Source organism: Cebidichthys violaceus, unplaced genomic scaffold (genome assembly GCF_023349555.1).
Source record: "Cebidichthys violaceus isolate CVI_PGR_0920_01 unplaced genomic scaffold, fCebVio1.0.p SCAF_15, whole genome shotgun sequence".
In the NCBI taxonomy this organism is placed as follows: domain Eukaryota; kingdom Metazoa; phylum Chordata; class Actinopteri; order Perciformes; family Stichaeidae; genus Cebidichthys; species Cebidichthys violaceus.
The window spans coordinates 16,146,215-16,172,720 of NW_027176318.1; the positions used below are offsets into that span (position 1 = coordinate 16,146,215).

Genomic DNA, 26,506 nt, shown 5'->3' on the forward strand with positions numbered 1-26,506 from the left:
CTTAGCCAGCAGGAAGGAGCAGCAGAACTCCACCGCCTCCGTCAGCTGGACGTACATGGCCGCCTGGAAGTGAGAGGAGGAAGCAGAAGACGGAGGAGGTTATGTGTGTGTGAGAGAGTTTTATGTCAGTCCTGATGAAGCACAGTCACGTTGGAGAGGAGCAGTGCACCTGCAGGATCTCTTGGACGGTGGGCATGCTGAGCTCCAGCGACCCGTAGTACATGAACCGGAGGATGTGGCCGAACCCAGCGGCCGTCAGCCCCTTCATGTGGATCTTGTCCTGGTCCCTCTCCCTCATGTCTGCTGTGAACATGACCCGGAAGTAGTCGCTCTGGGTGGCCAGAAGCGCCTTGTGGGCCTGGAAGGAGGACGGACACCAGTTTATAGAACAGATAATAACATAAACCTGCGCGCTCAGACCTAAACCTTTCTACCTCTGACTGTTTGTGTCTTGTTTGCTGTATTTGTGAACCCGGAAGTAGAGATGCTCCTGAAACTCGGTTCTTAATGTGAACCGGTTCTAAATGAGTAAGAACCCGTTAGTAAGAACCCGTTAGCATTGATGCTGTCCAGAGTTACCGGTTCGGCTATCGGTACGTTCTTAGTTCCTGAGTGAGACGTCCTCTCTCTGTCTTTGTCTCTGTGTCTTTGTGTCGTTGTCTCTCCGTCTGTGTCTTTGTCTCTCTGTCTTTGTCTCTCTGTGTCTTTGTCTTTGTCTCTCTGTCTTTGTCTCTGTCTGTATCTTCGTCTCTGTATCTTTGTCTCTGTGTCTTTGTCTCTCTGTGTCTTTGTCTTTGTCTCTGTCTCTGTCTCCTCTCAGTACAGCGTGAGACTCACATGATCAGAGAGAAGGAAACATGTGAGAGCTCTGGTCGTCTCAAACTCAATAGAACCCTCACAAGTAAGTCCGTCACGAGGACCGTCTACCTGGAAGTGGTGCTCCTCGATCAGCAGGGTGACGTCCAGCAGCAGGCGCTCCTCGTACAGCGCCCGGAAGCCCGACGACACGCTCCCATCGTGCACCTGGGACAGGTACACCTCCACATCTGCCCCCGACATCACACACCTGGAGGCGTGACGGAGAGCACATGAAGCCACAACACTGACGCCGTCTGGTGCGAACATAAAGCAGGGATGAACTCAAACGTAACGACTCTCCCACAATAAATCCAGCAGGCACAGCGCTGCCGGCTAAAGATGCGCGTGCGGCTGAATGAAGTCAGAGTGTGTGTGGACGTTAAAAGCTCAGCACTTCAGCTGCTGCATCCCAACACGCCGTTACTCTCTCGCGTTCGTTTCAGCGCCGACACACCGGGGAAATAAGCGGCTCCACTGCAACACAGTGAGGTCGGTAACAATAAAGAGAAGGGGAAGAAATCCTGCATCATCATCATCATCATCCAGCTTCTTCAGCGAGAGATACAAAGAAACATGAACACACAAAGTGTATATTTCATTTGACTTAGTTTCTGCACACAAAAAGTAGAAAACACATCATCTGCACACCTCCACACACACACACACACACACACACACCTCCACACACACACACACACACACACACACACACACACACACACACACACCTCCACACACACACACACACACACACCCACACACACACACACACACACACACACACACACACACACACACACACACACACACACACCACACTCACCTCTGATTGGCCACGGGCATGTCAGAGGGGGTTGTCCGAGCCAATCAGAGGACAGTGCCCCTTGTGTCCGGGAGATGCTAACAAAGTCCCTTTTCTGAGCGTCAATCACCTGGACGACAAAGTCAACACAACCGCCTGATTAAAGCATGAACGCCTGCAAACTGGAGCAAATGAGAGTCGCACAACGACGACCGGAAACATGACACGTGTGTGATTGTTGAACGACATAATGTCGCTGCACTAAACATTACAGAGGTGATGAAGTATGAGCCGTCAGAAGGGTTGGAAACAAACCTCCAGCTTAGAGAACATTGTCAGTGGTGATCGACGGAATATTAACAGCATTCCAGTCACACTCACTTTCAGTTTTACCTCCAAACAAAGTGGTTTAGAAGACCTGGATCAACTGTCGGTTTGTTTACAGTCTGACCCGTTTGTGGTCTCACATCTCTGCTATTACTCTGACTTTAGTTGGTACAACGTTATGAGAACAACAGGATGCGTCAGGAGAAGGAAGAAGGAGATGATTGATGGGTAAGATGGATGCTGAGCTAATAGAGACAGGAAGAGGTAAAAAAAGAAGAGTCGTACCTTTTGAAGCCCGGGCGAACAATCACAGGCTTTGACGGCTGAGCGCTAAGGGGCCGCTCGCATTTCCTGTGTTTATGTTTCCCTGGTTCTAACAGAGGAGACAAGAAGAAGACCATAGACTGTATATAAGACCATGATTCACTAAATGAACATCATGCTGTGTTGAAGAAGACTGTAAACTAGAGATTGAGACCATAAACTCATGTTTACAATGTTTACTGAGGGAATAAATCAAGAGAGAAGTAGAGTCATTTTAGACTCGACTTCTATACAACCAGAGGAGTCGCCCCCTGGTGGACACTAGAGAGAATGCAGCTTTGTTTTTTATTCTACAGAATATAGTTTTATTCTTAACTAACTGTACTAAATATTGATACGATTTACTATCATATCACGACAAGGAGGCCCAGCAAATGTTTGGCATTTCAGTTTATAAATAACTGAAACAATGAATTGATTGTTGCCTATTATCTTTCTGTTAACCTTGATTAATCAATAAACTGATAATCAACAGCCTTATAATCCAAAGGTGTTGCTAATATGTTCAAACAGAGACAAGTAAGTAATAAACAAGTACTTAACTAGCATGTTTGGTCTCTACCCAGACCACACTACATTTGATTACATCTCCATTGAAGTTATGAGATAGAAAGTCAAGATTATGAGACAGAAAGAATAAACAACAACAACAACAGGTTGATGAGAATAGCATAAGTCATAGCTAGCCGTCACTCACAACAGAACAGTTATGAAAAAGGGGGATTTTTTTTTTACAGTCATAACAACAACAATAGGAATAGATTGGGCAATGCTAAAGGATAACGTTAGCTAACAGCCGTTACACTGACATGAGCAGCACAACGGCCACTGTCAGTTTATGTTAATTCAATAAAAGTATGCTACAGATTACCTTTATATGCTAAGATAAGATGAGATAAGATAAGATAAGACAAAGGCTCCGGCTACACATTCCTGCTAGCTAATATTTTGAATCATGTGTGTATCAGATGTACATATGTTGTCATTTACTCTGCGGCTAAGCTAGCTGGCTAGCCACGTTAACTGTCACGATTCTCTGGTGGTGGTGGTGGGAGGAGCCTATGAGGAGGGGATCCGACAGCCTTTAGCTTTAGCTTTTAGCTTTAGCCTTAGCTTTAGCTTGCTAACATCCAGCCGTCTCACCTCGGCGGTGCGAATCCCCCGAACAGCCCCTCTTCGACCAGGCAGCTCTGGCTCCTTCGGACATGGAGGAAGTTGCGGGTTCTATTCCGGAATCGGAGAAAGCGGACGGCAGCGGTGCACTGCCATGTTATCGTCCATCTGTCACAGACGAAGAATAGAGGCTCTCTAAATTAAACGGGATAACAAACCACAGCGGTCCACTACGGGCTTTGCGGACGCCATTTTCTGCACCGACGTCATTTCCGGAATTTGCGGAACTCAAGGGCGTTGTGCGGTGCATCAGAGATCGTGTATTAGGATGGAAGGATGTATCACTCTGGATTATAAAATGAAATGAAATGAAATAAAATGAAATAAAATAAAATAAAATAAAATAAAATAAAATAAAATAAAATAAAATAAAATAAAATAAAATAAAATAAAATAAAATGAAATGAAATGAAATGAAATAAAATAAAATGCTAACTCATTAATGCATGAGCAATAATATTAAGTATGTTATGTAGGCTACATTTGATAACTTACATACATTTACTTAAGTAAGATGCATGACTTTAACTTGTAATAAAGTATTTTTTTGTAATGCAATTGTATCTATATACACACATCACATTAACTCACGTCAACTTCTTTAGAGGGCCCAAAATAAAGTTGTATACGAATAAAGAAAATTAGACCGTTTCAGTTGTGGTCAAAAGGTGCACAATCATATATTAATTTAACAATATAATCTAGTTAACTTTAAAACAAACTAACTGACACAACAGCAAACCTAGTACTGCAGGATTTGTTATAGAACTACAAACGACACAATAGAACTACATAACTTTTTTGATTACGTCAGTAAACAACGACGGACCTGACACACGTATAAAGATATATTTCTTTATTTTTTTGTAGAAGGAAAATGTACTTAAAACGTGTGCCCTTTACTGTCCTATACGATTGTTAGGGACGTATTAACACCAGCTTTATTACATAAAATGTATTTTACTGTAAAAAAAAATAATTGCATCAGACGTTCTGAAAGGACCCCGTTGTGTGAGTCACGCGAGAGGCAGACCCCCTTTTTTTTGCATATATCAGCGAAAATAAATAAATAACTGACATCTTGTTTTAAATATATTTGATTTCCTACCTACACGACAAAACGGAACACACTTGAATGTAATAGCTAATTGTTGGAAAAAGATAAATAACGGTTTTCCGCGGTTGATCAGGCATTCGCCCGAGCCGCCTCAAATCATTCCCTTTTCATTCAAGATGGCGGGTGACGAGTCCGGTACAACGCTTGGTCAGCCTCATCTGGCCAGACAAGACCTTAGTTCTCTTGTAAGTGTCAATTTAACGTTTTTTTTTTAAAGCTGTGTTTTTCGTTGTCTTGTCAAAATGTCGCCACACAAACGGCGTGACGTTTGTAGCCGTTAACGGTCGCCGATTGCTCCGCCGCTACCATCCGGCACGTGATGGCAGGCCCGGCGGAGTGCGAGCTAATACGACCGTTTTTAAACCGTTAACGTTTCAAAGGAGTATATACACTGAAGTCCTACTAACGTGTCCAAATGAAACAAACTTTGAGTGTATAACGTGTCTTAACAGCGCCGTAACAGTCGCCATCTTTGTTCCATGTCGGTGATGTGAGCCTCTGATTGGTCGGAAACGTTAGCATCATTTGCTATATTTAAGTAAAATCTATAGAAATGTCAGTGTAATAATCCCAATGTTTGGCTGGTTTTCATCCGTTTCTTACAAACATTTGATGCAGTTCATTTATGAAATATGAATATCAATGCTGGTAATGATATTAGCAGAATATAGCTCGTATGTTACCTAGCTTTGGTGATTTTATTTTAATCAGCAGATAATAAAATACATCATAGACTGTTATTGTATCAGTTTACCAGCTTCAAGCATGCTTCATGTAATTAGTAGTGATAAATATATATTCAGATGAGCCTTTATTGATCTCCGGGGGGGGGGGGGGGGGGTTCAGTGGACATCAATAAGTACAGACGAAGAAGAGAATGAATAAATAATAAGAGAGACATGCAACTAGAATATAACACTGTTAAAGACAGTGAGCTAGCTAGTCTAGCATTATGTAAACAGAGTACAGTGGAATTATATGTAATGTGATGAAGTAATGATACTTATATAAATCAGAATCAGCTTTATTGGACATATGTGCATACATAGAATATACAAATAAACAAGAAACATATACAAACAAGGACATTAAAGACAACAAAGTAGATGAACTACTATGTACATGTAAATAAATATCCAAAAGTGTATATATATATATATATATATATATATATATATATATATATATATATATATATATATATATATATATATATATATGAACAGTAACAATGGATTAAATGTTATATAGTTCATAATGCAGTGAGATAATACATTACATTACATTCATTTAGCAGACGCTTTTATCCAAAGCGACTTACAATAAGTGCATCAACATTGGTAATCAAAAGAACTACTAGTCACCAGAAGTCATAAGTACATTTCCTTTTCCAAACAAGCATCTAAGAGCCTGAAGCAGAGCATAACTCAGAGCCAAAGTAATACGACATATTGTGTGATATTTAAGTTTATTCTGGGATATTACATTTAGTATGAAGTGCAGAACACAAGCGGTTTAACTCTGCGTGTCCACTCTGAGTCTCTGTCTGTCTGTCCTCTGTCGTCTGTCTGTCTGTCCTCTGTCTGTCCGTCCTCTGTCTGTCTGTTCTCTGTCTGTCCGTCCTCTGTCTGTCCGTCCTTTGTCTGTCCGTCCTCTGTCTGTCTGTCCTCTGTCTGTCCGTCCTCTGTCTGTCTGTCCTCTGTCTGTCCGTCCTCTGTCTGTCTGTCCTCTGTCTGTTCGTCCTCTGTCTGTCTGTCCTCTGTCCGTCCTCTGTCTGTCCGTCCTCTGTCTGTCTGTCTGTCCTCTGTCTGCCTGTCTGTCTGTCCGTCCTCTGTCCGTCCTTCTCTCTTTGTTTCTCTTCACCTCCAGGGTGACACAGAGCTGCTGTGTTTCAGTGAGCGATGAGCCACTAATGTGACTTGTTCTCGGCAGGATGTGTCCACTTTGACGCCTCTCTCTCAAGAGATCATCAGCAGACAGGCCACCATCAACATCGGTACGTACAACACATTGAATGCAGATCAGGTGGGAAGGAGGAGCGCTGCCTGTTGTTTGACCGGCCCGTCTTCCTTCTCTCCCAGGCACCATCGGTCACGTGGCCCACGGTAAGTCCACGGTGGTGAAGGCCATCTCTGGTGTTCACACCGTCAGGTTCAAGAACGAGCTGGAGAGGAACATCACCATCAAGCTAGGATATGCTAACGCTAAGGTAAGCGGCATTGAGAAGTAAACGTTGACATTTTGAAACTTCTGTTCTTTGTTTCGTATTAGTCTTCCCTCTGAACCCCTCACTCGTATAACACGGTCCCTTTGAAATGAAGTAGATAAGTAAGACGTCCACGTCGTTCTAGGTCTATAAGCTGGACGACCCCAGCTGTCCCAGGCCAGAGTGCTACAGGTCGTGTGGCAGCAGCACTCCAGACGAGTTTCTGTCAGACATACCCGGAACCAAGGGCAACTTCAAACTGGTCAGGTAAGACTGGAGGGGGGGAGGGAGGGGGAGGAGAGAGAGATCCGAAGGAAGAGACACAGAGAGAGGGGGCAGAGAGAGAGGAGGGGAGGAGAGAGAGAGAGAGACGGAGGAAGAGACACAGAGAGAGGGGGGAGAGAGAGAGAGAGACGGAGGAAGAGACACAGAGAGAGGGGGGGGAGACACACAGAGAGAGAGGGAGAGAGTGGGGGTAGAGAGACGGAGGAAGAGAGAGAGACAGGGAGATGGAGGAAGAGGGGGGGGGGGGGGAGATGGAGAGAGACAGACAGACAGACAGGTCGTGTCCCTAAAGCACAGATATAAACTTTGTCTTCTGTGTTTTCTTCTCTCAGACACGTGTCATTCGTTGACTGTCCTGGTCACGACATTTTGATGGCGACCATGTTGAACGGAGCCGCCGTCATGGACGCAGCCCTCCTGCTCATTGGTAAGCCCCCCCCCCCCCCCCCCCCCCCACACACACACACACACACACACACACACACACACACACACACACACACACACTCACAGGTTCACTGTCTGTCCAGAAGTCATCATCTTCTCGTCTCTCTCGTCTTCCAGCGGGTAACGAGTCGTGTCCTCAGCCCCAGACGTCGGAGCACCTGGCGGCCATCGAGATCATGAAGCTGAAGCACATCCTCATCCTGCAGAACAAGATCGACCTGGTGAAGGAGAGCCAGGCCAAGGAGCAGTACGAGCAGATCCTCGCCTTCGTGCAGGGTGAGTCAATAACGTGTATTCAAAGAGGACAATGAACGTCTCAGCATCGCGCTGGATGTTTGAGTAGTACTATCGTCCAACATGTACTTTATAAACAGAAAACACGTTTTATATTGTGATATTTACGAACAGGTCACTTTGGTCTTTTTCTAAACCTTTGGTGTGTGTGTGTGTGTGTGTGTGTGTGTGTGTGTGTGTGTGTGTGTGTGTGTGTGTGTGTGTGTGTGTGTGTGTGTGTGTGTGTGTGTGTGTGTGTGTGTGTGTGTGTGTGTGTCCTACAGGCACGGTGGCAGAAGGTGCTCCCATCATTCCCATCTCAGCTCAGCTGAAGTACAACATTGAGGTGGTTTGTGAGTACATCGTGAAGAAGATCCCGGTTCCCATCAGAGACTTCATCTCAGAGCCCCGACTCATCGGTAACAGATCAACGCTCTCTTCTTCTCTCACTTTGTTATCCCTGTTGTTGTGTTTTTACCTTTCATTTCTGTGTTTCAGTCATCAGGTCCTTTGACGTGAACAAGCCCGGCTGTGAAGTGGACGACTTGAAAGGAGGCGTGGCCGGAGGAAGCATCCTTAAGGGAGTCCTCAAGGTGACGCATAAATAAGTGTTTATTTCATATCAAAAATAAAGTGGTGGATCCACAGAGAACAGTGAAGTTGCTCCTCTAACTCCTCCTCCTCCTCCTCCTCCTCCAGGTGGGTCAGGAGATCGAGGTGCGACCAGGTATCGTGTCCAAAGACCACGAAGGGAAGTTGATGTGCAAACCCATCTTCTCCAAGATCGTCTCTTTGTTTGCCGAGAACAACGACCTGCAGTACGCTGCACCGGGAGGCCTCATCGGTACGTAGGGGGGGGCATATACAGACACACACACACACACACACACACACACATATAGAGACAGACACACACATACCCATATAATGAACTGAACTTAATCAAACAGAACAACCAGAGGTTCAGCTCTCTGAGAACTATCAGAGTGGCTCAAACACGTTGTCTAATCAAAGTAAACTGTGTGTGTGTGTGTGTGTGTGTGTGTGTGTGTGTGTGTGTGTGTGTGTGTGCAGGCGTGGGCACTAAGATCGACCCGACGCTGTGCCGGGCGGACCGTATGGTCGGTCAGGTGCTGGGCGCCGTCGGAGCGCTGCCCGAGATCTTCACCGAACTGGAGATCTCCTACTTCCTGCTCAGGAGGCTGCTGGGAGTCCGCACGGAGGGGGACAAGAAGGCCGCCAAGGTGAGCCCTATGCAGCATGGGAAATGTAGTCCACAAACAAGCGAAGATGAGAGACAGCGACAGACAGACAGACAGACCGACAGACAGAGGTCGTGTATTCAGTCTTCAGGATCAACAGTGTCTCCTTGTCTCCTTGTCCCCTCAGGTCCAGAAGCTGACTAAGAACGAGGTTCTGATGGTGAACATCGGCTCGCTGTCGACGGGCGGTCGAGTCAGCGCCGTGAAGGCCGACCTCGCCAAGATCGTCCTCACCAACCCGGTCTGCACCGAGGTCGGAGAGAAGATCGCTCTGAGTCGACGTGTGGAGAAGCACTGGCGGTAAGGAGAAGTCTGACCACAGCAGTGACTTTTATGTGCTATTCATGAATGAACTCTGATTGGCTCCTCCCCTCTTTGTTCCTCAGTCTGATTGGATGGGGGCAGATCAGGAGGGGCGTGACCATCACACCCACAGTGGACGATGACTGAGGAGGAAGCAGGACATCACCAACCATCACACTCTTCTTCTTTAGTTTTGTTTTTGGGTTTTCTTTTCCTATTCTTCCTTCACAAGGAGGAAGGAAGGAAGGAAGGAAGGAAACAGAAGAGGACACGTCAGGGTTTGAAGGATGCTTCCTCCCTCTGCTCCTCTTCCTCAGCAGCAACATGAGGAGGTCCACTTCAGCCTTTCTACCTGCTTTTTTTTTTTTTTTTTTTTTTTGTTACTGCAGAAGAGGAGGAGGAGGAGGAGGAGGAGGAGGTTCACGTTTCAAAGTGAAGCCTGGAGGTTCATTCAGTACACAAATGATTTCAGTCTAATCTAATAAAATACATTTGGAAGAAATGTTTGGTTTCATTTTGTTGCAGCTGAAGAATTTGAATGAACCTTTAAAAGGATTTAACGCTCGTTAAGTCAGAATTGGACCGCTGTCTTAATTAAGGACGTGTAATAAGTTTAAATAATCTTTTACAGGAAATATGTTCTGTAAAACAATTCTGATTATTGGTTTATTAAAGCAGAAATATCAGACATCTCTTTAGTTCCAGCTTCTCTGATAAGTAATCTAGTAAATTATGACTTTTACTCTTTTCTGACATTTTAAAGACCTACAAAGTCCTCATGGATTCATAATAGATAATGGACGGCTTAGTGGAGAAGACAATCGTTACTCGTGGACCTCTGTTTATTACATTTAATATCTGTTTATTACATTTAATATCTGTTTATCACATTAAATATCTGTTTATTACATTAAACGTCTGTTTATCACATTAAATATTGTTTGTTACATTAAATATCTGTTTATTACATTAAATGTCTGTTTATCACATTAAATATTGTTTATTACATTAAATATCTGTTTATCACATTAAAAGTCTGTTTATTACATTAAATATCTGTTTATTACATTAAAAGTCTGTTTATTACATTAAATATCTGTTTATTACATTAAACGTTTGTTTCAATAAATATAAACCGATAAGACTCATTCGAGCATAGTGAGTGTTTTAACTTTGTGTTTACATTCTGAGGTGATACTTTAGTACTTTTACTTCTAACAAAGTACTTCTACACTGTGGTACAACTACTATTACTGCAGTTCTATGTACTTCTTACAGTACTGTTTGAATAAATAATAAATATAAAAGAAGAAGTCTCTGAAGATCAAAAGAGTCCTCGCGCAGATCGATGACGACGATGATGATGTCAACATTTACTGAAGGCGGTGCCGCACTTCCGGGATGGTCCACCTGACGAGCACGAGACGTGACGTCATCAAGGTGTTAAAACACTGAGGTCCGGAGTCAGTCGGAGAGGAAGCAGCGCGAGGAGAACGCTTAAAGTAGAGCTCTGTGATTCTGCTCACTTATTATCTCTGCAAACAAACGGACCGTGAACGCATCACCAACGAGTTTTCATTATTATTATTATTATTGTTGTTATTATTATTGTTGTTATTTATTGTTTGTTTTGGAGCTCTTCACACCTGCACATGGAGTCTGCAGGTAAGATTCATTCTTCTGTAAATATGAACAAATGACAAATGACAAATATGAAAGTATCGTGCAGAGGATTTATGTATGTATTATGCATGTACTACGTGTACATGTACTGTACTGTACTGTAGTAAACTGTGGTAAATGTACAACTAAAACCTCACAGTGGTTTCTCCCACTTCCTGTGTAGAAGAATTATCTCAACTTCAGATCCATAATAATTCATATTTTTACTTTTTAATAAAGTCTGTAAAACAAAACACCGTTAACGGTTTCACTTCTTCCATTTATGTTCTTTATTAAATCGTTTAAATGTGATTTAAAGTATTCTTTTCATAGTTTGGTTTAAGGACTTGTAATGCCTGACATTAACATGAATGTAATTCAATTTAATTTAATCAATTGTTTTCTCTTTTCTTGTTGATCTCTTAACCTCTAAAATTAGAAAAGATTAATATTTAGCTAATAAATGTTCTAAATAGGTATAAATATGTCTATTGTAATGTAGTCTATGTTTAAAAAAATAATTCATAAATACATAAATATGAATTACTGTGAATTTATTTTATGTATGTCTATATTATTATAATATTGGATATTTGAAAGTATGCATCCAAGATGTTTTCTTTTGTAATACTAACTACCTCTGAGGGGTCATTTATTGGGCTTTGTAAACATTTAATGGGATCTTTTTCACAATAATTAACATTCATAACTCTGTTAACATGCACAATATAATTCCATAACTCAACCACGGTACTTTTGAACCTTCCTTGAATAGCAGCATTTGTAATGACTCCCATCTTAATGAAGATGATGAAGATATGGAGGACCTTTTAAAGGATGAAGATGAAGGTTTGTGAAGCGTTTGTTGTCTTTGCTCTCATTGGTCAGAGGGTCAGCGGGGGCGGGACGGCGGCAGCCTGAGGCGTTCCCCTCTCGACCTCATCATGAACCAGATCCGCAGGAAGCGCACGGCCTCGGACAGGAAGCCCCTGGGACGCTTCCTGTCCCGAGACCGGACGGGGATCCCCGAGAACCGGGAGGAGAGAGGACACGGATCAGGTGCGATTGGTGCCGGTTCACTCTTGTGGTTCACACTCTTACATGGTGCATCCATTCCTCTGGTAGGAGCCTGGACATAAACCACTTCCTGTAGTTGTGATTTAAAAAAGACATTTTTGACCAAAAACCTCCAAAATATCAATATTGCAACGATTGTGTTGGGTTGACGATAAGATATTTACACTCCTGCCTCACTGTCTGCCCGTCTTCTCCTGTGAACAAACAGCTGATTGTGTTGCATCATATATTAAAGACTTAACTTGTATTTGGAGAAAGAAATTAAAATATGACAAATAAAACCTTTTGCCCAAAGTGGTGCAGAGAAAGGTGAAAGAAATGAAGCCTCGTTAGCTTGCAATGTTGTGTAATGTGTGCGTGTGTGTGTGTGTGTGTGTGTGTGTGTGTGTGTGTGTGTGTGTGTGTTTCAGGCGTAGTCGAGGCAGCAGAGGGCGAGCGAGACGCCGGCTGGGGTCGAGTGTGTGTTTTCCTGCAGAAGTTGGGGAAGAAGGGCGACAGCAGCAGCCTCAGTCTGTCTCACTGCGACCTCACTGCTACAGACCTGCTGGAGTTAGGTGATCATTATACTACTTTATCTTCAAGACATTACATATTAGATTCATAAAATAATACATTTCATTCATTCATTGAATAAAATATATTTTGTTTATACTTTTTGTAATATGTTTTAGCAATATTTTTGTTTATATTTTTAGTAATATTTTTTGTAATATTGTTTTGTAATAATTCTTTAGTAATATTCTTTCGTAATATTTTTTTTAAATATAGTTTAATAGACAATGAACGGAATTGTATTTGTTCACAAATTCAGTTTTTGCACGTTTAATTTGTTTGCTTCAAGACTTTACGTATTAAATAAATTAATAAATCGATTCAATTAATTAATTCATTATAATTTTTATATATTTGATTTTCTATATATTTTTTATTATTTTATTATTCTTTAAAATGTTTTTTAAATTTTTTTTTATTATTTAATAGGCAAAATAATACACATAAACACAACAACATAATGTCATGACATTATAGACTAAAATAAATAGACTTGAGCTTTAAATACATATTTTTACCCGTTTTTCTTATCATCTGGTGATTCATCTTCATCCAGAACCCGTACATTTATGTTTTGAATTTAAAATAAATGTTTCCATGAAAGTACTTCTTTTATTTTGGTTCTAATCAGATTATTGGTGTGAACTCAGACGTATATATGATATAGATATGACGAAGATGAAAGTGAGGAGTTGCATTAAAGCGGTTCCCGGTCCTCCTCAGCGACGTTGCTCCAGTTCCTCCCTCAGCTGGAGGAGGTGGACGTCTCCTGGAACGAGCTGATTGGCGGATGTCTGACGGCGTTGACTTCTCACCTGCAGCATGTGGGCGGGATCAGAGCGCTGAGGCTCTGCAGCTGCAGGCTGAACGCCGACGACGTCGCTGCACTGGGTGAGAAATAAAGTCCAGTCAGAGCTCGTGAACGTAATACTTTAATACTTTAATACTTTAATACTTTAATACTTTAGTTTATTCGTATAAGAGCGTGTCGTCTGCACACAACTGTGTCTCCACACCATCACACTCAGATGGAAGAGGAACAACAGGGGCCCTAAGATGGAACCGTGCGGCACTCCCATGAAAGTGCACCAGTGCCTCATGGGATATGTAGTTTTTGAATGTGAACAAAACATGTCATTTTTTTAAAATCTTGATAGGCGTGTTGAATGTTTTGAAGGACATAATTTGATAACCATTTAGAGTATGCGTCAAGTGAGTTACATCAAACAGTTGGTCGATTAATCAATTAGATAAACAACTAAAAAGTGAATGTGCAACTATTTTTAGAATCGATTTATCATTTAAGCCATTTTATCAAGAAAACATGATGTTTCCAACTTCCAATTTGCTCTTTTTTTCTCATGGTAACGTCAGAGTTGACTAACTACCTTTGGGTTTGTAATAAAGCGATCTAACCGAGACCTAATAAACATAATTAAAAACTTCAACGGGGACGTTGCTCGGGCCGTAGTATCGTTAGTTGTAGTTCTATAGTTCCAGCTTCAAAGAAAAGACACAAATGGATTTCACTGTCTTCTGTTGCGTTCGTGCAGGTGATGCCCTCGGCTGCGTTCCTCTCTTGGAGATCCTCGATTTGTCCTGGAACGGCGGCGTCGGGGGCGGCGCTTTGCAAGGCCTGCTGGGTAAACTTCACCCTCCGCTGAGGGAGCTCCACCTGGTGGCCTGCCAGCTGACTGCAGCCGATGCCACAGTACTGGGTACTGCCTGTAAACCCATGAACACTATCATAAGGAAGGGATGTCTTACATTTCCCACAATGCCACGGGAGAGAACACCAACAGAACCTCAGTTCCTCCAACATCCTCCACTCTGTAAATGTTGTGTATGACCCATTCTGTCCCATGTCTGTCTCTCTCAAGGAGGGATAGTGTCTGCTGTCTGCAGACTCTGTGTGCTGGACGTCTCCTGTAATCCTCAGCTCACACAGGAAGTTGACGCCGGCGGCTTCGTAGCGCTGGCCTCCTCGCTCTCTCACGCCGCCGGCCTCGCCACGCTCAGATTACAGGCCTGCGGTCTGACGCCGGACAGCCTCGAGGCTCTCGGTAGGAGCTCCGCTGTCGTTCAGGTCGATGCAGGATGCTGTTTTGTGTTGAAAAGTGTCTCTTCAGACACAGAAGCTGACGCATTTCAATCAAACTTTATTTGTACGGCACCTTTCACGCTGGTCAGTTCAAAGACAAGCCGAAAATAAGACGGTACAAGTGTGAACCGAGTAAAGTTCAGCTCCAGGTTCTTCTGCTTCTTTCTTCTTACCGTTTCTACTTTATCTTATGAATCGAGAATAAAAAAAGTTCAACAGGTGTCTATAAGTCTACACCACCGCACCAATTTCTGCCATTTTCCCTGAGAGTCTGGTTTATTTATCCCCCCCCTTCCCCCCCGTCACTGTCCTGCAGGTGGTTCACTCCGCTGCCTCCCCTCAGTGCGAGAGTTGGACCTGTCCTGTAACAAGAGTCTGGCTGGAGGCCTGGACCGCCTCACGCTCCACCTGGCTCACCTCACACACCTGGAGAGCCTCGACCTCCACCTGTGCCGTCTCACGCGCTCCGACCTGGAGGCCCTGAGTGAGTAGATGTGTGTGTGTGTGTGTGTGTGTGTGTGTGTGTGGTCATCTGTCACATGACCCCCCCCCCGTTGTCTCCAGTCCAGGTGCTTCCCTCTCTGGCGGCGCTGACGCAGCTCGACGTGTCGTCCAATAAGGAGGCAGGGGGCGTGGCCCACCAGCTGGTTGCCGCCCTCCCTCTGACACAGATGAGGCGTCTGCCGCTCAACAGCTGCAGCCTGAACCAGGACTCCTTTACTGCTCTGGGTAATAATACAGCATATTATAACGGACGGACACGATTTCTGTTTCACTTTATTCATGTTTGAAACAAAGTGTGTGTGTGTGTCTCAGATGACCCTTCATTGTGACGATTCAAGTAAAAATGGGTAAAAACATGGCTTTATGCCTTGAGTCAGGTGTAGTATCAAACCTTGTGGACAGGGTCAAGCTGTTTGTGTGCGTGTGTGTGTGTGTGTGTGTGTGTGTGTGTGTGTGTGTGTGTGTGTGTGTGTGTCAGCTCTGGCCGTGCCGTACCTGCACAGTGTGGACGTGTCCTGGTGTAAAGTGGTGGGAGGACGTTTAGCTCTGCTGCTGGACGCTTTGCAGTCGTCAGTCGTCCTGGAGCTCAACCTCAGCAGCTGTGAGCTCACCACTGATGACCTGCTTCACCTAGGTAACACACACACACACACACACACACACACACACACACACACACACACACTAACACACACACACACACACACACACACACACACACACACACACACACACTAATAGACTAACGTACACACTCACACACACACACACACACACACACACACACACACACTAATAGACTAACACACACACACACACACTAACACACACACACGAACACACACACACACACACACACACACTAATAGACTAACGTACACACTCACACACACACACACACACACACACACACACACACTAATAGACTAACACACACACACACACACACACACACTAATAGACTAACATACACACACACACACACACACACTAATAGACTAACACACACACACACACACACTAATACACTAACACACACACACACACACACTAACACCCTAACACACACACACACACACACACACACACACACACACACACACACACACTCACACTGACACACACTCACACACACGTTTTTATTAATTTATAATAAAACATACATTTAGTAGCTTCTACTGAACTAAGTGAAGCCTTTCATCACTTCTGAGGCGCACTGGATGAGAGCAGAGCCATCGTTAGTTATTAGTACGTTTTAATAAGTCAGCAGACGATCATCTTTCTAGCTCTAGTTTGTACTCGTGCATACTTGAGGAAATGGAATCCTTGCATCTCCAGCGATCACTTAACAAGGAGAGAAGGAAAGAAATTAGGACAAACACTTAATAAAATCACAAAAACGTTCAGTGAATAAAAGACTTTTACCTGACAAAAGCAATAATTCTGTCCTGTTAAATATAAAACCTGAATTGACAAAGTGACCAATAAACAGAGCGGTAAAGCAGCAGAATCTCTAAACGGTTTTATTCTTGATTCTCGGTCCAGCTGCCGTGTGCAGACGCGGCGGCCTGTCCTCTCTGCGGACGTTGGACGTGTCCTACAACGGCTCCGTGGGCGACGACGGCTGGTCCGCCCTGTTCTCAGCGGGAGGCCCGGCCTCGCTGCGGGACCTAGACCTCAGCCTCCGACCTTTGGCCTCCGCGTCCTGCTCGGCCTGGCTGCCGGCGCTGCTCGGCGCTCTGCCCCGCCTCCCGGCGCTGACCCGCCTGGCGGCGCAGCGCTGGACCGTCGGCTCTCGGGACAGACAGCGGCTGAACTGCTGCCTGAGGAAGAGGAGCGTCCTGCTGGAGTGGGACGCGGCGGCATCGTCGTCTTCGTCATTTGAGGCGACCAATCAGGAGAGTCCGGAGGAGAGTCGTCCCGAGGAGTAGAGGATCACAAACCTGAAGATGATTATCTGGTATCAAATATGACTTATGACTGAATCAAAAGAACATAAGCAGCACTCAGAGATTTAATCAGACACGTGACTTTAATAATAATCACATATAGAGGCAGATTCATTCAAATACGGGGAACGATGAAACACATTGTACGTTTGATGAGAGTCTCGTCTCACGTCAGGAAAAATATGAACTTTTTTCTGTTTTTTTATGGAGATTGAAATGTTTTGGAAATTATTATTGTAATTATTATTTTTAATTGAACATTTCCACGTGAAACGACACATAAAGAAGTACAGAACACTAAATTAAACTCAAATGACTTAAATTAAAATGTATTTCACAGAGTTATGATATTGTTATGATATGAGTTATACCTTTTGTTATCACGATGTAGCCCCGCCCCTAAAGCATCTGTAATATTGTATCATCATATGAGCCGATAGTTGAATAGAATTTGGTTATTTTAAAGAAGTAGCCTCACCTGCAGCAGTGAAATGATGCTTCACTATTAACAAGTACTTTTGATACTTTAACAATTTTACTGATACTTTTACACTAGCACGTATGTGTAGATTTTAAATGCAGGACTTTTACTTGTAATAGAGTATTTCTACATTGTGATATTCATACTTTAACTTCACTAAAATTAACTTTAATTAATAATTAACATCTTATCAAAATTTCGATTAATTATGCTAAACCACAGCCGAACTAAAGACCTTCAGTAGACTGAAATACTCATCTCACTGGTTTTTATTCCTTTTTATTTATATTATGTATATAATAATGTTTTGATGTATTTCACCGTAATTTAACGGTAACTTACTGGCAGCAGGTCATTTACTTTTACAGTATCTTACCTTATACTGGATTATGGTATGTGATAGTAGGATAACTGGGTTTTACCGTGATTTTACGGTATATGCGAGAATATTACCGTTTATTTACAAAGGGTAGTACAACCCAATACTTTCGCATTTAATTCCCAACAAATAAAAGAATCACAAAAGACATTCAATACATAATAGTTGCAGTTTATTACATCAAATAATAAAGGGACATTTGTATTACATCACAAAACTCACAAAGTACTGCATATTTAGAAGGAAAACTAATAAACTAATAAAATCGTGAATGAACAGCTTAACTGAACTCATGAGCATCAACAGTGAAACACTGAATTAAAATATCATTAAGAGTGAAACGCTGAATTAAAATATCATTAAGAGTGAAACGCTGAATTAAAATAGTATTAAGAACAGTGTAATAGAACTGCATCACAGTCTAGCTTGTTAACAAGTCTTGTACACATGTATAGTTAATTTAACAGCATGAATGAAAACAATAAAGAGAGAGAACACCTTTAAAGAGGACTTGACTGCAGCGTCTGGCTGCTATCCTCAATCTCTGATGACGAGTGACTGTAAACAAACAAAAGAAACACAATGTTCTGAACTTCTGGAAAGTTCTATGACATCCAGGATAAACACAGTTAAAAGAAGCTTTGGGTGTGAGGCTGTGGGTTTGCATGTGCCTCACATGTGTTAACATATCAGTGTCTTTACAAAACGTTAATACAACAATATCACAGTTTAAATGAACAGACGCTCCTGTGTGATGAGCTGATTATGTGAGGTGAAGTAATGAAGCTAAGACAATGGACTGACGTTTAACAATAGAATGAGTTTGATCTGGTGTTAATGTTGTCAATAAGAGCACACGTAAACACAAGTTAGGTTACTAACGTTACACCTTAACACTGTAATTGGTGATTAACTTTATTTATGTTAACTTAACTTGCTACGCTGTTAGCTCGCTAACCTTTCTAAGGCTACTTGAGCTCGAGCTAGCTAACGTTACAGAGCTAACGTTAGCTCCGCCAATATTAGCATCCTGATGTAACGAAACAGACCAAGTGAAACATTATCTGAGACGTTAACAGTTCAATAATCATGAAGACAAAACAATAATGGAGGCTTTGAATTTCGGATGATGAGCGTAAGTTACCTCTGCTCCTTGATCTAACATTCATGTTTACAAACCGTAAACAAACTGGTGACCATGGCAACAAGATCAAAGGCAGAAGACATCGATGATGTCATCATGGCTGCCTTTGATGATGACATGAAAGGCGTACCGTTTGTATAGGTTGGTTGAAACACACATATTACCTTACAGAATTAAAATGGAGCAAACACAGAGAACAATCATGAATGTCCAGCGAGATACAAGAGATACAAGCGAGATTGAAGGCGGTCTGTACACGATCGCCTTCGTGGAGCGTGAGAAAGCAGTGATAAAGAATGAGATGCAGAAGGAGATCGACAGCCTGAAAGCCCAGCTGAACCAGGCTCAGGTTAAACATGACGACTCCTCACGGAGGGCAGACTCCTTGAAATTGCAGATAAGTGCCGCAAATCATTTGCGTGCGAAGGCCGAAAGCGAACTCGAGATGCGCACCCGCTGTCTGCAGCTGAAGCTTGTGGACACAGAGTTCATGGCTCGCTCAGAGGCTGAGCAGTTGGAGAAAAAGCTTGTGTTCGAGAGGACAGCGAATCAGGAGCTGCGGGAGAAATTGAGCAAGATTGAAGACGTTCTTCTAACGCAGAAGGAGGAGGCTGAGAACAGGTTGGGAAGATGCCAGGCTTCCCATCAAGCCCAGCTGAAGGAAAGGAAATTGGAGTTGGATAAATTAATCTCTTCCCTGACAAGGACACAGGTCCTGTTGAAGAATGATTTCCTCCGCTTTAAGCAGGAGAACACCTCCCTCCAAGAATCTCTGGAGTCCGCTCAGGCCCAGCTGGACGAGCAGAAATCTGAGAATGACAAACTCGAGTACGTTCTGACAGAGACTGAGCGACATTTTAAGAGTCAAATGAATCAGTGTCAGGAGAACAGAGCTTCCCTTCTGGCTCAAGACATGTTAGCAGCTGACCGTCTCCAGTGGGAGCAGGAGAAAGTCTCCCTGCTGAAGGAGTTGGACGAATACAGAACTGGGAGTGATCTAGCAACGGCAAAAAATAAGTTTGCAGCTGACTGTCTCCGGTGGGAGGAGTGGTATCACTTCCGTCTGGCTGCACTGAACCAGCAGAAGATCTCCAGTGAAGAGTTGAAGACTAATCTGATGGCGATAAGTGATGAGCTGCAGACTGAACGTGAGATGTGGAGAAAAGCCAAATCAATCCAGCGGGAAATGAAGCAAAAGGAGGACGACATGTTAGCAGCTGACCGTCTCCAGTGGGAGCAGGAGAAAGCCACCACGCTGGAGAACAGAGCCTCCCTCCTGGCTCAGGACATGATGGCAGCTGACCGTCTCCAGTGGGAGAATTGTCGTCAGTTTTGTTTGACTGAACTGAACCAGCAGCAGATCTGCAATCAAAAGTTGAAGACTGATCTGGCGGCGATAAACGATGAGCTGAAGACTAAAAGTGACAAGTGGAGAAAAGCCAGATCAACCCAGCAGAAAATGAAGCAAAAGGAGGACGACATGTTAGCAGCTGACCATCTCCAGTTGGAGCAGTCTGGAGCAGAACAAAGCCTCCATTCTGGCTCAACTGTACGAGCAGAAGATGGAGAATCACAAGCTCCAGACTGCTCTGAAGGCGAATGAGCAGGAGCTACAGAAGGAGAAAGCCAGCTCAACCTCCCTTGTGATGCAGGTCAAGGAGAAGTTTGCAGCTGACGTCTCCAGTGGGAGAAGGAGAAAGCCTCCCTGCTGCATGAGATCAGCGCCTCCAGTGTGTCTCAGCTCAAGGAAAAGAAAGAGGAGGTTGACTACTTCATGGCCGCAATAGCCGAGCAGCATTTCGAGGGTTTTCGAGAGTGGCCGAATGAAAAGGCGACCCTCCTTCAGACCGTGGAGGAGCTCAAGCAGGAAGTAACGACCCTCCGAGAGGAGAACGTACATCTAAAAGTCCTGAAAGGCATTTTATTTGGATGGAAAGAGCAAAAACTGAAGTGCTACGAGAGAATTAGAGGAGGAGACTTCGATCCACCCAAGATGAAAAAATAACCCCCTGGGCTATGCGGTGGCTTGATGCAGCGATGTCGATCAGCTGTTGAATCACGCGATGTGATCAGCTGTTGAATCATGTAATGTGATCAGCTGTTGAATCCAGCGATGTCTATCAGCTGTTGAATCCAGCGATGTCGATCAGCTGTTGAATCACGTGATGTGATCAGTTGGTGAATCACGTGATGTGATCAGTTGTTGGATCACGTGATGTGATCAATTGGTGAATCACGTGATGTGATCAGTTGGTGAATCACGTGATGTGATCAGTTGTTGGATCACGTGATGTGATCAGTTGGTGAATCACATGATGTGATCAGCTGTTGAATCACGTGATGTGATCAGTTGGTGAATCACGTGATGTGATCAGTTGGTGAATCACGTGATGTGATCAGTTGGTGAATCACGTGATGTGATCAGTTGGTGAATCACGTGATGTGATCAGCTGTTGAATCACGTGATGTGATCAGCTGTTGAATCACGTGATGTGATCAGCTGTTGAATCACGTGATGTGATCAGTTGGTGAATCACGTGATGTGATCAGATGTTGAATCCAGCGATGTCGAAGCTTTTCTCCGGTTGATCCGGTAATAATGATGGTTCGATCCTCTACTTCTTGGTGTGACTGTGACTCGGTGTAGATCAGGGTCATCCTTCAATCAGAGGATCGATGCAGCGATGTCGATCAGATTCATACATTTTTGACACTTAATTAAAACAACGGCAATTGAATCACATCCAACAAAAAGTTGAGTAGCATACATTTTAAAGACGTTTTCATTCCATCTCAAAACAATAAAATATACAGTAATAATACACACAACATATTGTTTCCTCTTCCCTGCCACAGGTTTACTGTGTAGCTAATATGAATCATCAACTCTGAATGTGTCAAAGGCTATTTTGACACATTCAGAGTTTTCTATCTGTTTTCTCTCACAAGGTTCCATGACGTTCTTTGAACAAAAATACATTTTGATCATTTCCAGTAAACGTTGTTTACTGGCGTTTTATTCAACTTCATTATTAATGAACGGTCATTATTAATGAATGGGTGAGACTACAATCGGTGCGTGAAATGTGAGTTCGGGCACATGCCCACTCATCAAATGACACACTTTCTCTCCCAGACCTCCAAAAATACTGTCAGTAATGCAATCATACATGTTGTGCATTTTCAAATTTTAACACTTAGTCTACTTGCTGAGTTTTAAGTTGTGTTGGGCTCAGTTAACCAAAATAAAATAGCAATAACTGCCACACTTCTAGATTTCCTCACGTACACGAAAATAAAACCTGGCAGTTTTACACAATAGCAAAATATTACAACCGAAATGTTCACGGAGCCAAAAATAAAACTCTCGATGGACGTTGATATTAAGAACAAAGCTTGCCGCGGCACCATCTCTACAGACACGGCACACCGAAAAATCAAGCTACTTACTTCCACACATTAATATATCTTTACAGAAATCCATTTCCTGGTTTCTTAGCTACTAAAACAATATGTTCATTGAGCAAAATTACTCTAGAGTCAAACTTTCTGTATCCCAATGTCAATAAAACTAAAGTCATTTTATTTGGACCACAGCATTTGCCCAACATCATATCTTCTCATCTTGGCCCTTTTCAATCATGAATACTTGTGTTTTAGTTGTAATAACTCTTACTCTGCACTGTTATGATAGTAAGTGCCTTTTTTATAACATCACATCAATGCACTGAATATAGTAAGTTATAGTGTCGGATGATTGCATTGTGAAGGACACACTGCTACTACATATAATAAGTAATATTGCAGGATTACACGGTGACTAACTTTCACTTTTGACCCACTTTTAAACTTCTTCTAAACGTCACCGTATTTTAAAGGTCTCTTCAACCTCAAAGGTTCAAGGTGGACGTCTGTAAATAAAACAAGTATTAGAAAAACATTTTCCCTTTTAGACCTTTTTTTAAACGTCTTTTCACCGGAAAGATGCTCTCCTGGATATTACACAGTATAATACTTTATATTGTTTGAATATTGCTGTATACCAAACAACAACGTTTTAACCGTCTTCGTATTAGTACATCACTTTGTGTACTCACTTCCTCCCCATTTAAACTGTGCACAGTCCCACTCGCTGTCCGTCATGTACTTTACATGTAAAATAGACTAAAAACTAAATTTAAGACCGGCTCAAACATGAACTAACAATGTTTACTGTTGGCCCATGCTGCTGTAGCTACAAGCTAATGCTACCAGCTAACATGCTAACGCTACAAGCTAGCAGCATTGCCTTTTTAAAATTGTTAAAAATGTATTGAATTGTTTTATTTTACCAGATGAAGCCATATGAGTCGACTACTAGTCATACAAGATATCAGGTGATTTCAAGAGCCACGTTTGATTTAAGGAATCAAACAACGTGACACGACCTTTAAGAAAACCAGCAGAACAACATTTATTTTTTACTATTAACATTTGAAATGATGACAAGGTAGTACAAAATGTAAACAATACTGTTTTTGTTTTAAATGTACTTCTTTATTTAAGATTTCATTCAACTTTTCTTTTATTTCTTCTTACAAAATGAACCAAAACTTTGACAATGGGGAAGATCTTGGGTGAATAATAATGAGAATAAATTTGAAACAGACTTTATATCATACCCAGCAAAATATCTCGTTATGATTGAAACGTTAATTCAGAAAACAAACAGAAATGTTTTGGGGTACTAAACATATTAATTGCTTCATAAGACACTTCCAGGTGTGGGGGTGTTGCTCTTTGGGTCGGGGGGGGGTTCACACCTTCGTCATATTGGCAGTGACTAGAGAGAGAGACAGAAGAGGAGAGCGTTAGTGTTCCTGTAGACTCTTGTGTTCCAGTACGTGTTGCTTCAACTTACGGTTCTTGGCCCATTTAGCCTTTGGATCAACACAGACCGATCCTCCTTGTGTGAAGAAACTGGGACGAATAAAGAGAAGTGAAGTGAGATTCTAAATGTCTTTTGCTTGCGTGCTTTGATAAGATGTATAAACTTACATTATGGCCTCCGGGCAGCGAGGACTCGAAGACTGTTTTCGATATACGTTGCCAATCACTTTGCTGCTGATGTTAGCGGCGGAGACCTCGGTGCAGCATGGGACCTTTTTGCGAACGAGGCGTCCTGAGACGGCCAGAAAGAAGAGAGATTGACGGTGTGCATGCGTTTGGCCTGAGCAACTTTCATTCACCACTGATAAATGGACTTGTTTAGCCTAACCCTACATGTCAGTCACTCATTCACACTGCGATGGCACAGCCCGCTTTGGGGTTAAGTATCTTAACAAGGCAACACATCGAACCGCCGATCTTCTGATCGATGGACGACCCGCTCTATCGCTGAGCCACGGTCGTGGTGTAGCGGACCGTCGCGGACCGTCGCAGATCCTTATTGATCCCCCCCCTCGTGGTTCATGTGAACCGCGGATTAATTACAGTTTAATGTTAAAACATCAGAGTGTGAAATAAAGTTTTATTGACAAAAATCTGCGATCAGGACATCGACATTAATGCTTTCTAGTCTCTGATCTCTGCTAATGTAACATTGTAAACAACCAATCAGTGATGAGATAATCTGTATCTGTTAATACGGATCTTCAACGATCGCCAGTTGGTATCAACGGCAAAAAAAATCCTGATCTGGGATCTCTTAAAGTTATATTTGCTCTGTAATTATTTTTTTTACTTTGAAGTTGAACTGAATAAAATATATAGAAATAAACATTTCAAAACATAAATGTAAATATAATATTATAAAAACTGATTTAAAAATGATAGGATCAAAATATAAAAGCTCCAAAAAATTGCACCGACATTTATCGTCGAGCCGTATCTAACAGTGAGTTAGATAGTGAGTTCACTGGGCTCTAAATACACTGATGATACCAAGTCGTTTGGTTCTTACCGTTTCCTGTAAAGGACTGGACGCACAGACACGCCGAGAGCAGGAGGAGAGTGACGAACAGCATCCTCGAGGACATTTTGAACGACAGGTTTCGCTGATCAGGCTGCGATCTCACAAGCCGACCGATCGTTGGACATTTATTGGTGTCTTTCTGGGGGCAGCACTTATGACGCGTCTGTGTGGCCGTGGTGCGTTCACACCTCCGCCCCAGAGAATCTGTTTTTGAAGGCCTCTGTGGAAATTCAACCCCCCCCCCCCACGTCTCTTTCTGAGAATCAATCCCACACACACACACACACACACACACACACACACACACACACACACACACACACACTCAAAGTGTGAAAAAGATGCACGGCCTGGTGGTTGATGTGGCATGTTGTTGTCACGCAGGTTGAGATTATTCCTAACTTCACTGGAAGTATTGCTAACCGGTGTGATGACAATGCATAAATGACCCAAAACCTGCAAAGTTCTGGATAATGAATGAGTTTATCTTGTGCCTCTCTCTCTGTCTCTGTGCCTTTGTCTCTCTGTCGCTCTGTCTTTGTGTCTTTGTCTCTGTGTCTTTGTCTCCTCTCAGTACAGAGTGAGACTCACATCATGATCAGAGAGAAGGTGCTCACTACTATCTAGATCTCTGTCGTGTCAGTGCTTCATCGACTCCCGTCCACGATGTCCACAGTGCTGGGTAGAAACGACAAAATATAATTTCTGGGTTGTGACAAGCTTACCGCGAAAAATGAAACACCGGAGCCACAAGAAAATGTCTCAACTTCTTCTTGTTTTGTTTTGTTTGGCACGCAACAACAACAGAGCACCTCAGAGAGAATCTGCTGCAGAGTTCTGACAAATAACACTCATAATTCATCTCTTATATCTATTTCAAATTCATGTGAAAACATCTCATAATCATCATAGTGTAACTGAAGTGAACCTCCGTTGGTTAGCCGTTAGCGGTGCTGCTAACGTTACTAGCGCTCCTCTGATTGGTTGTTTACAATGAAACATGATCAGAGATCAGAGACTAGAACCACATGTTCTACTGAGTACTGGAGGAGAACCATGTCAGGAGAACTTAATTCACACTGTGATGGTTAACGTTAAACTTTATTTACACTGTGATGTTAACGTTAAACTTTATTTACACTGTGATGGTTAACGTTAAACTTTATTTACACTGTGATGGTTTACGTTAAACTTTATTTACACTGTGATGGTTAACGTTAAAACTTTATTTACACTGTGATGTTAACGTTAAACTTTATTTACACTGTGATGGTTAACGTTACAACTTTATTCACACTGTGATGGTTAACGTTAAACTTTATTTACA

At 42.7% G+C, this 26,506-nt stretch overlaps 4 protein-coding genes across 4 annotated transcripts in view; 2 read left to right on the plus strand and 2 right to left on the minus strand.

The window, feature by feature from the left end:
* Positions 1–3,749, minus strand: part of klhl15 (kelch-like family member 15) — a 6,175-nt gene extending 2,426 nt beyond the window's left edge. The window contains exons 1-5 of the mRNA XM_068710292.1: positions 3,455–3,749; positions 2,273–2,360; positions 928–1,066; positions 170–358; positions 1–63 (exon numbers count right to left, since the gene is read on the minus strand). The exon at positions 1–63 is cut by the window's left edge and continues 162 nt beyond it. Of these exons, the coding sequence (XP_068566393.1) occupies positions 1–63; positions 170–358; positions 928–1,066; positions 2,273–2,360; positions 3,455–3,518 (543 nt within the window). The 5' untranslated portion in view covers positions 3,519–3,749. The remainder of the gene's footprint in view (positions 64–169; positions 359–927; positions 1,067–2,272; positions 2,361–3,454) is intronic.
* Positions 3,750–4,711: 962 nt separating this feature from the next.
* On the plus strand, positions 4,712–9,879 carry eif2s3 (eukaryotic translation initiation factor 2, subunit 3 gamma). Its single transcript, XM_068710293.1, has 12 exons — positions 4,712–4,786; positions 6,534–6,597; positions 6,683–6,810; positions 6,953–7,074; positions 7,425–7,519; positions 7,657–7,815; positions 8,097–8,231; positions 8,311–8,405; positions 8,512–8,656; positions 8,887–9,056; positions 9,202–9,374; positions 9,461–9,879. The coding sequence occupies exons 1-12, from the start codon at positions 4,718–4,720 to the stop codon at positions 9,522–9,524; spliced, it is 1,419 nt and encodes a 472-aa protein (XP_068566394.1). The 5' UTR covers positions 4,712–4,717; the 3' UTR covers positions 9,525–9,879.
* Positions 9,880–10,855: 976 nt separating this feature from the next.
* On the plus strand, positions 10,856–18,232 carry lrrc31 (leucine rich repeat containing 31). The gene is made up of 10 exons (XM_068709540.1): positions 10,856–11,042; positions 11,928–12,098; positions 12,527–12,670; positions 13,392–13,559; positions 14,222–14,386; positions 14,549–14,731; positions 15,086–15,253; positions 15,334–15,498; positions 15,752–15,907; positions 16,819–18,232. Exons 1-10 carry the CDS (start codon positions 11,030–11,032, stop codon positions 17,202–17,204), a joined length of 1,719 nt encoding a protein of 572 aa, XP_068565641.1. The 5' UTR covers positions 10,856–11,029; the 3' UTR covers positions 17,205–18,232.
* A 5,506-nt stretch (positions 18,233–23,738) lies between these two features.
* Positions 23,739–25,285, minus strand: LOC137871671 (C-C motif chemokine 2-like). The gene is made up of 4 exons (XM_068709541.1): positions 25,168–25,285; positions 24,264–24,387; positions 24,127–24,185; positions 23,739–24,048 (listed from the first exon to the last, which is right to left on the minus strand). The coding sequence occupies exons 1-4, from the start codon at positions 25,241–25,243 to the stop codon at positions 24,023–24,025; spliced, it is 285 nt and encodes a 94-aa protein (XP_068565642.1). The 5' UTR covers positions 25,244–25,285; the 3' UTR covers positions 23,739–24,022.
* Positions 25,286–26,506: the final 1,221 nt, after the last annotated feature.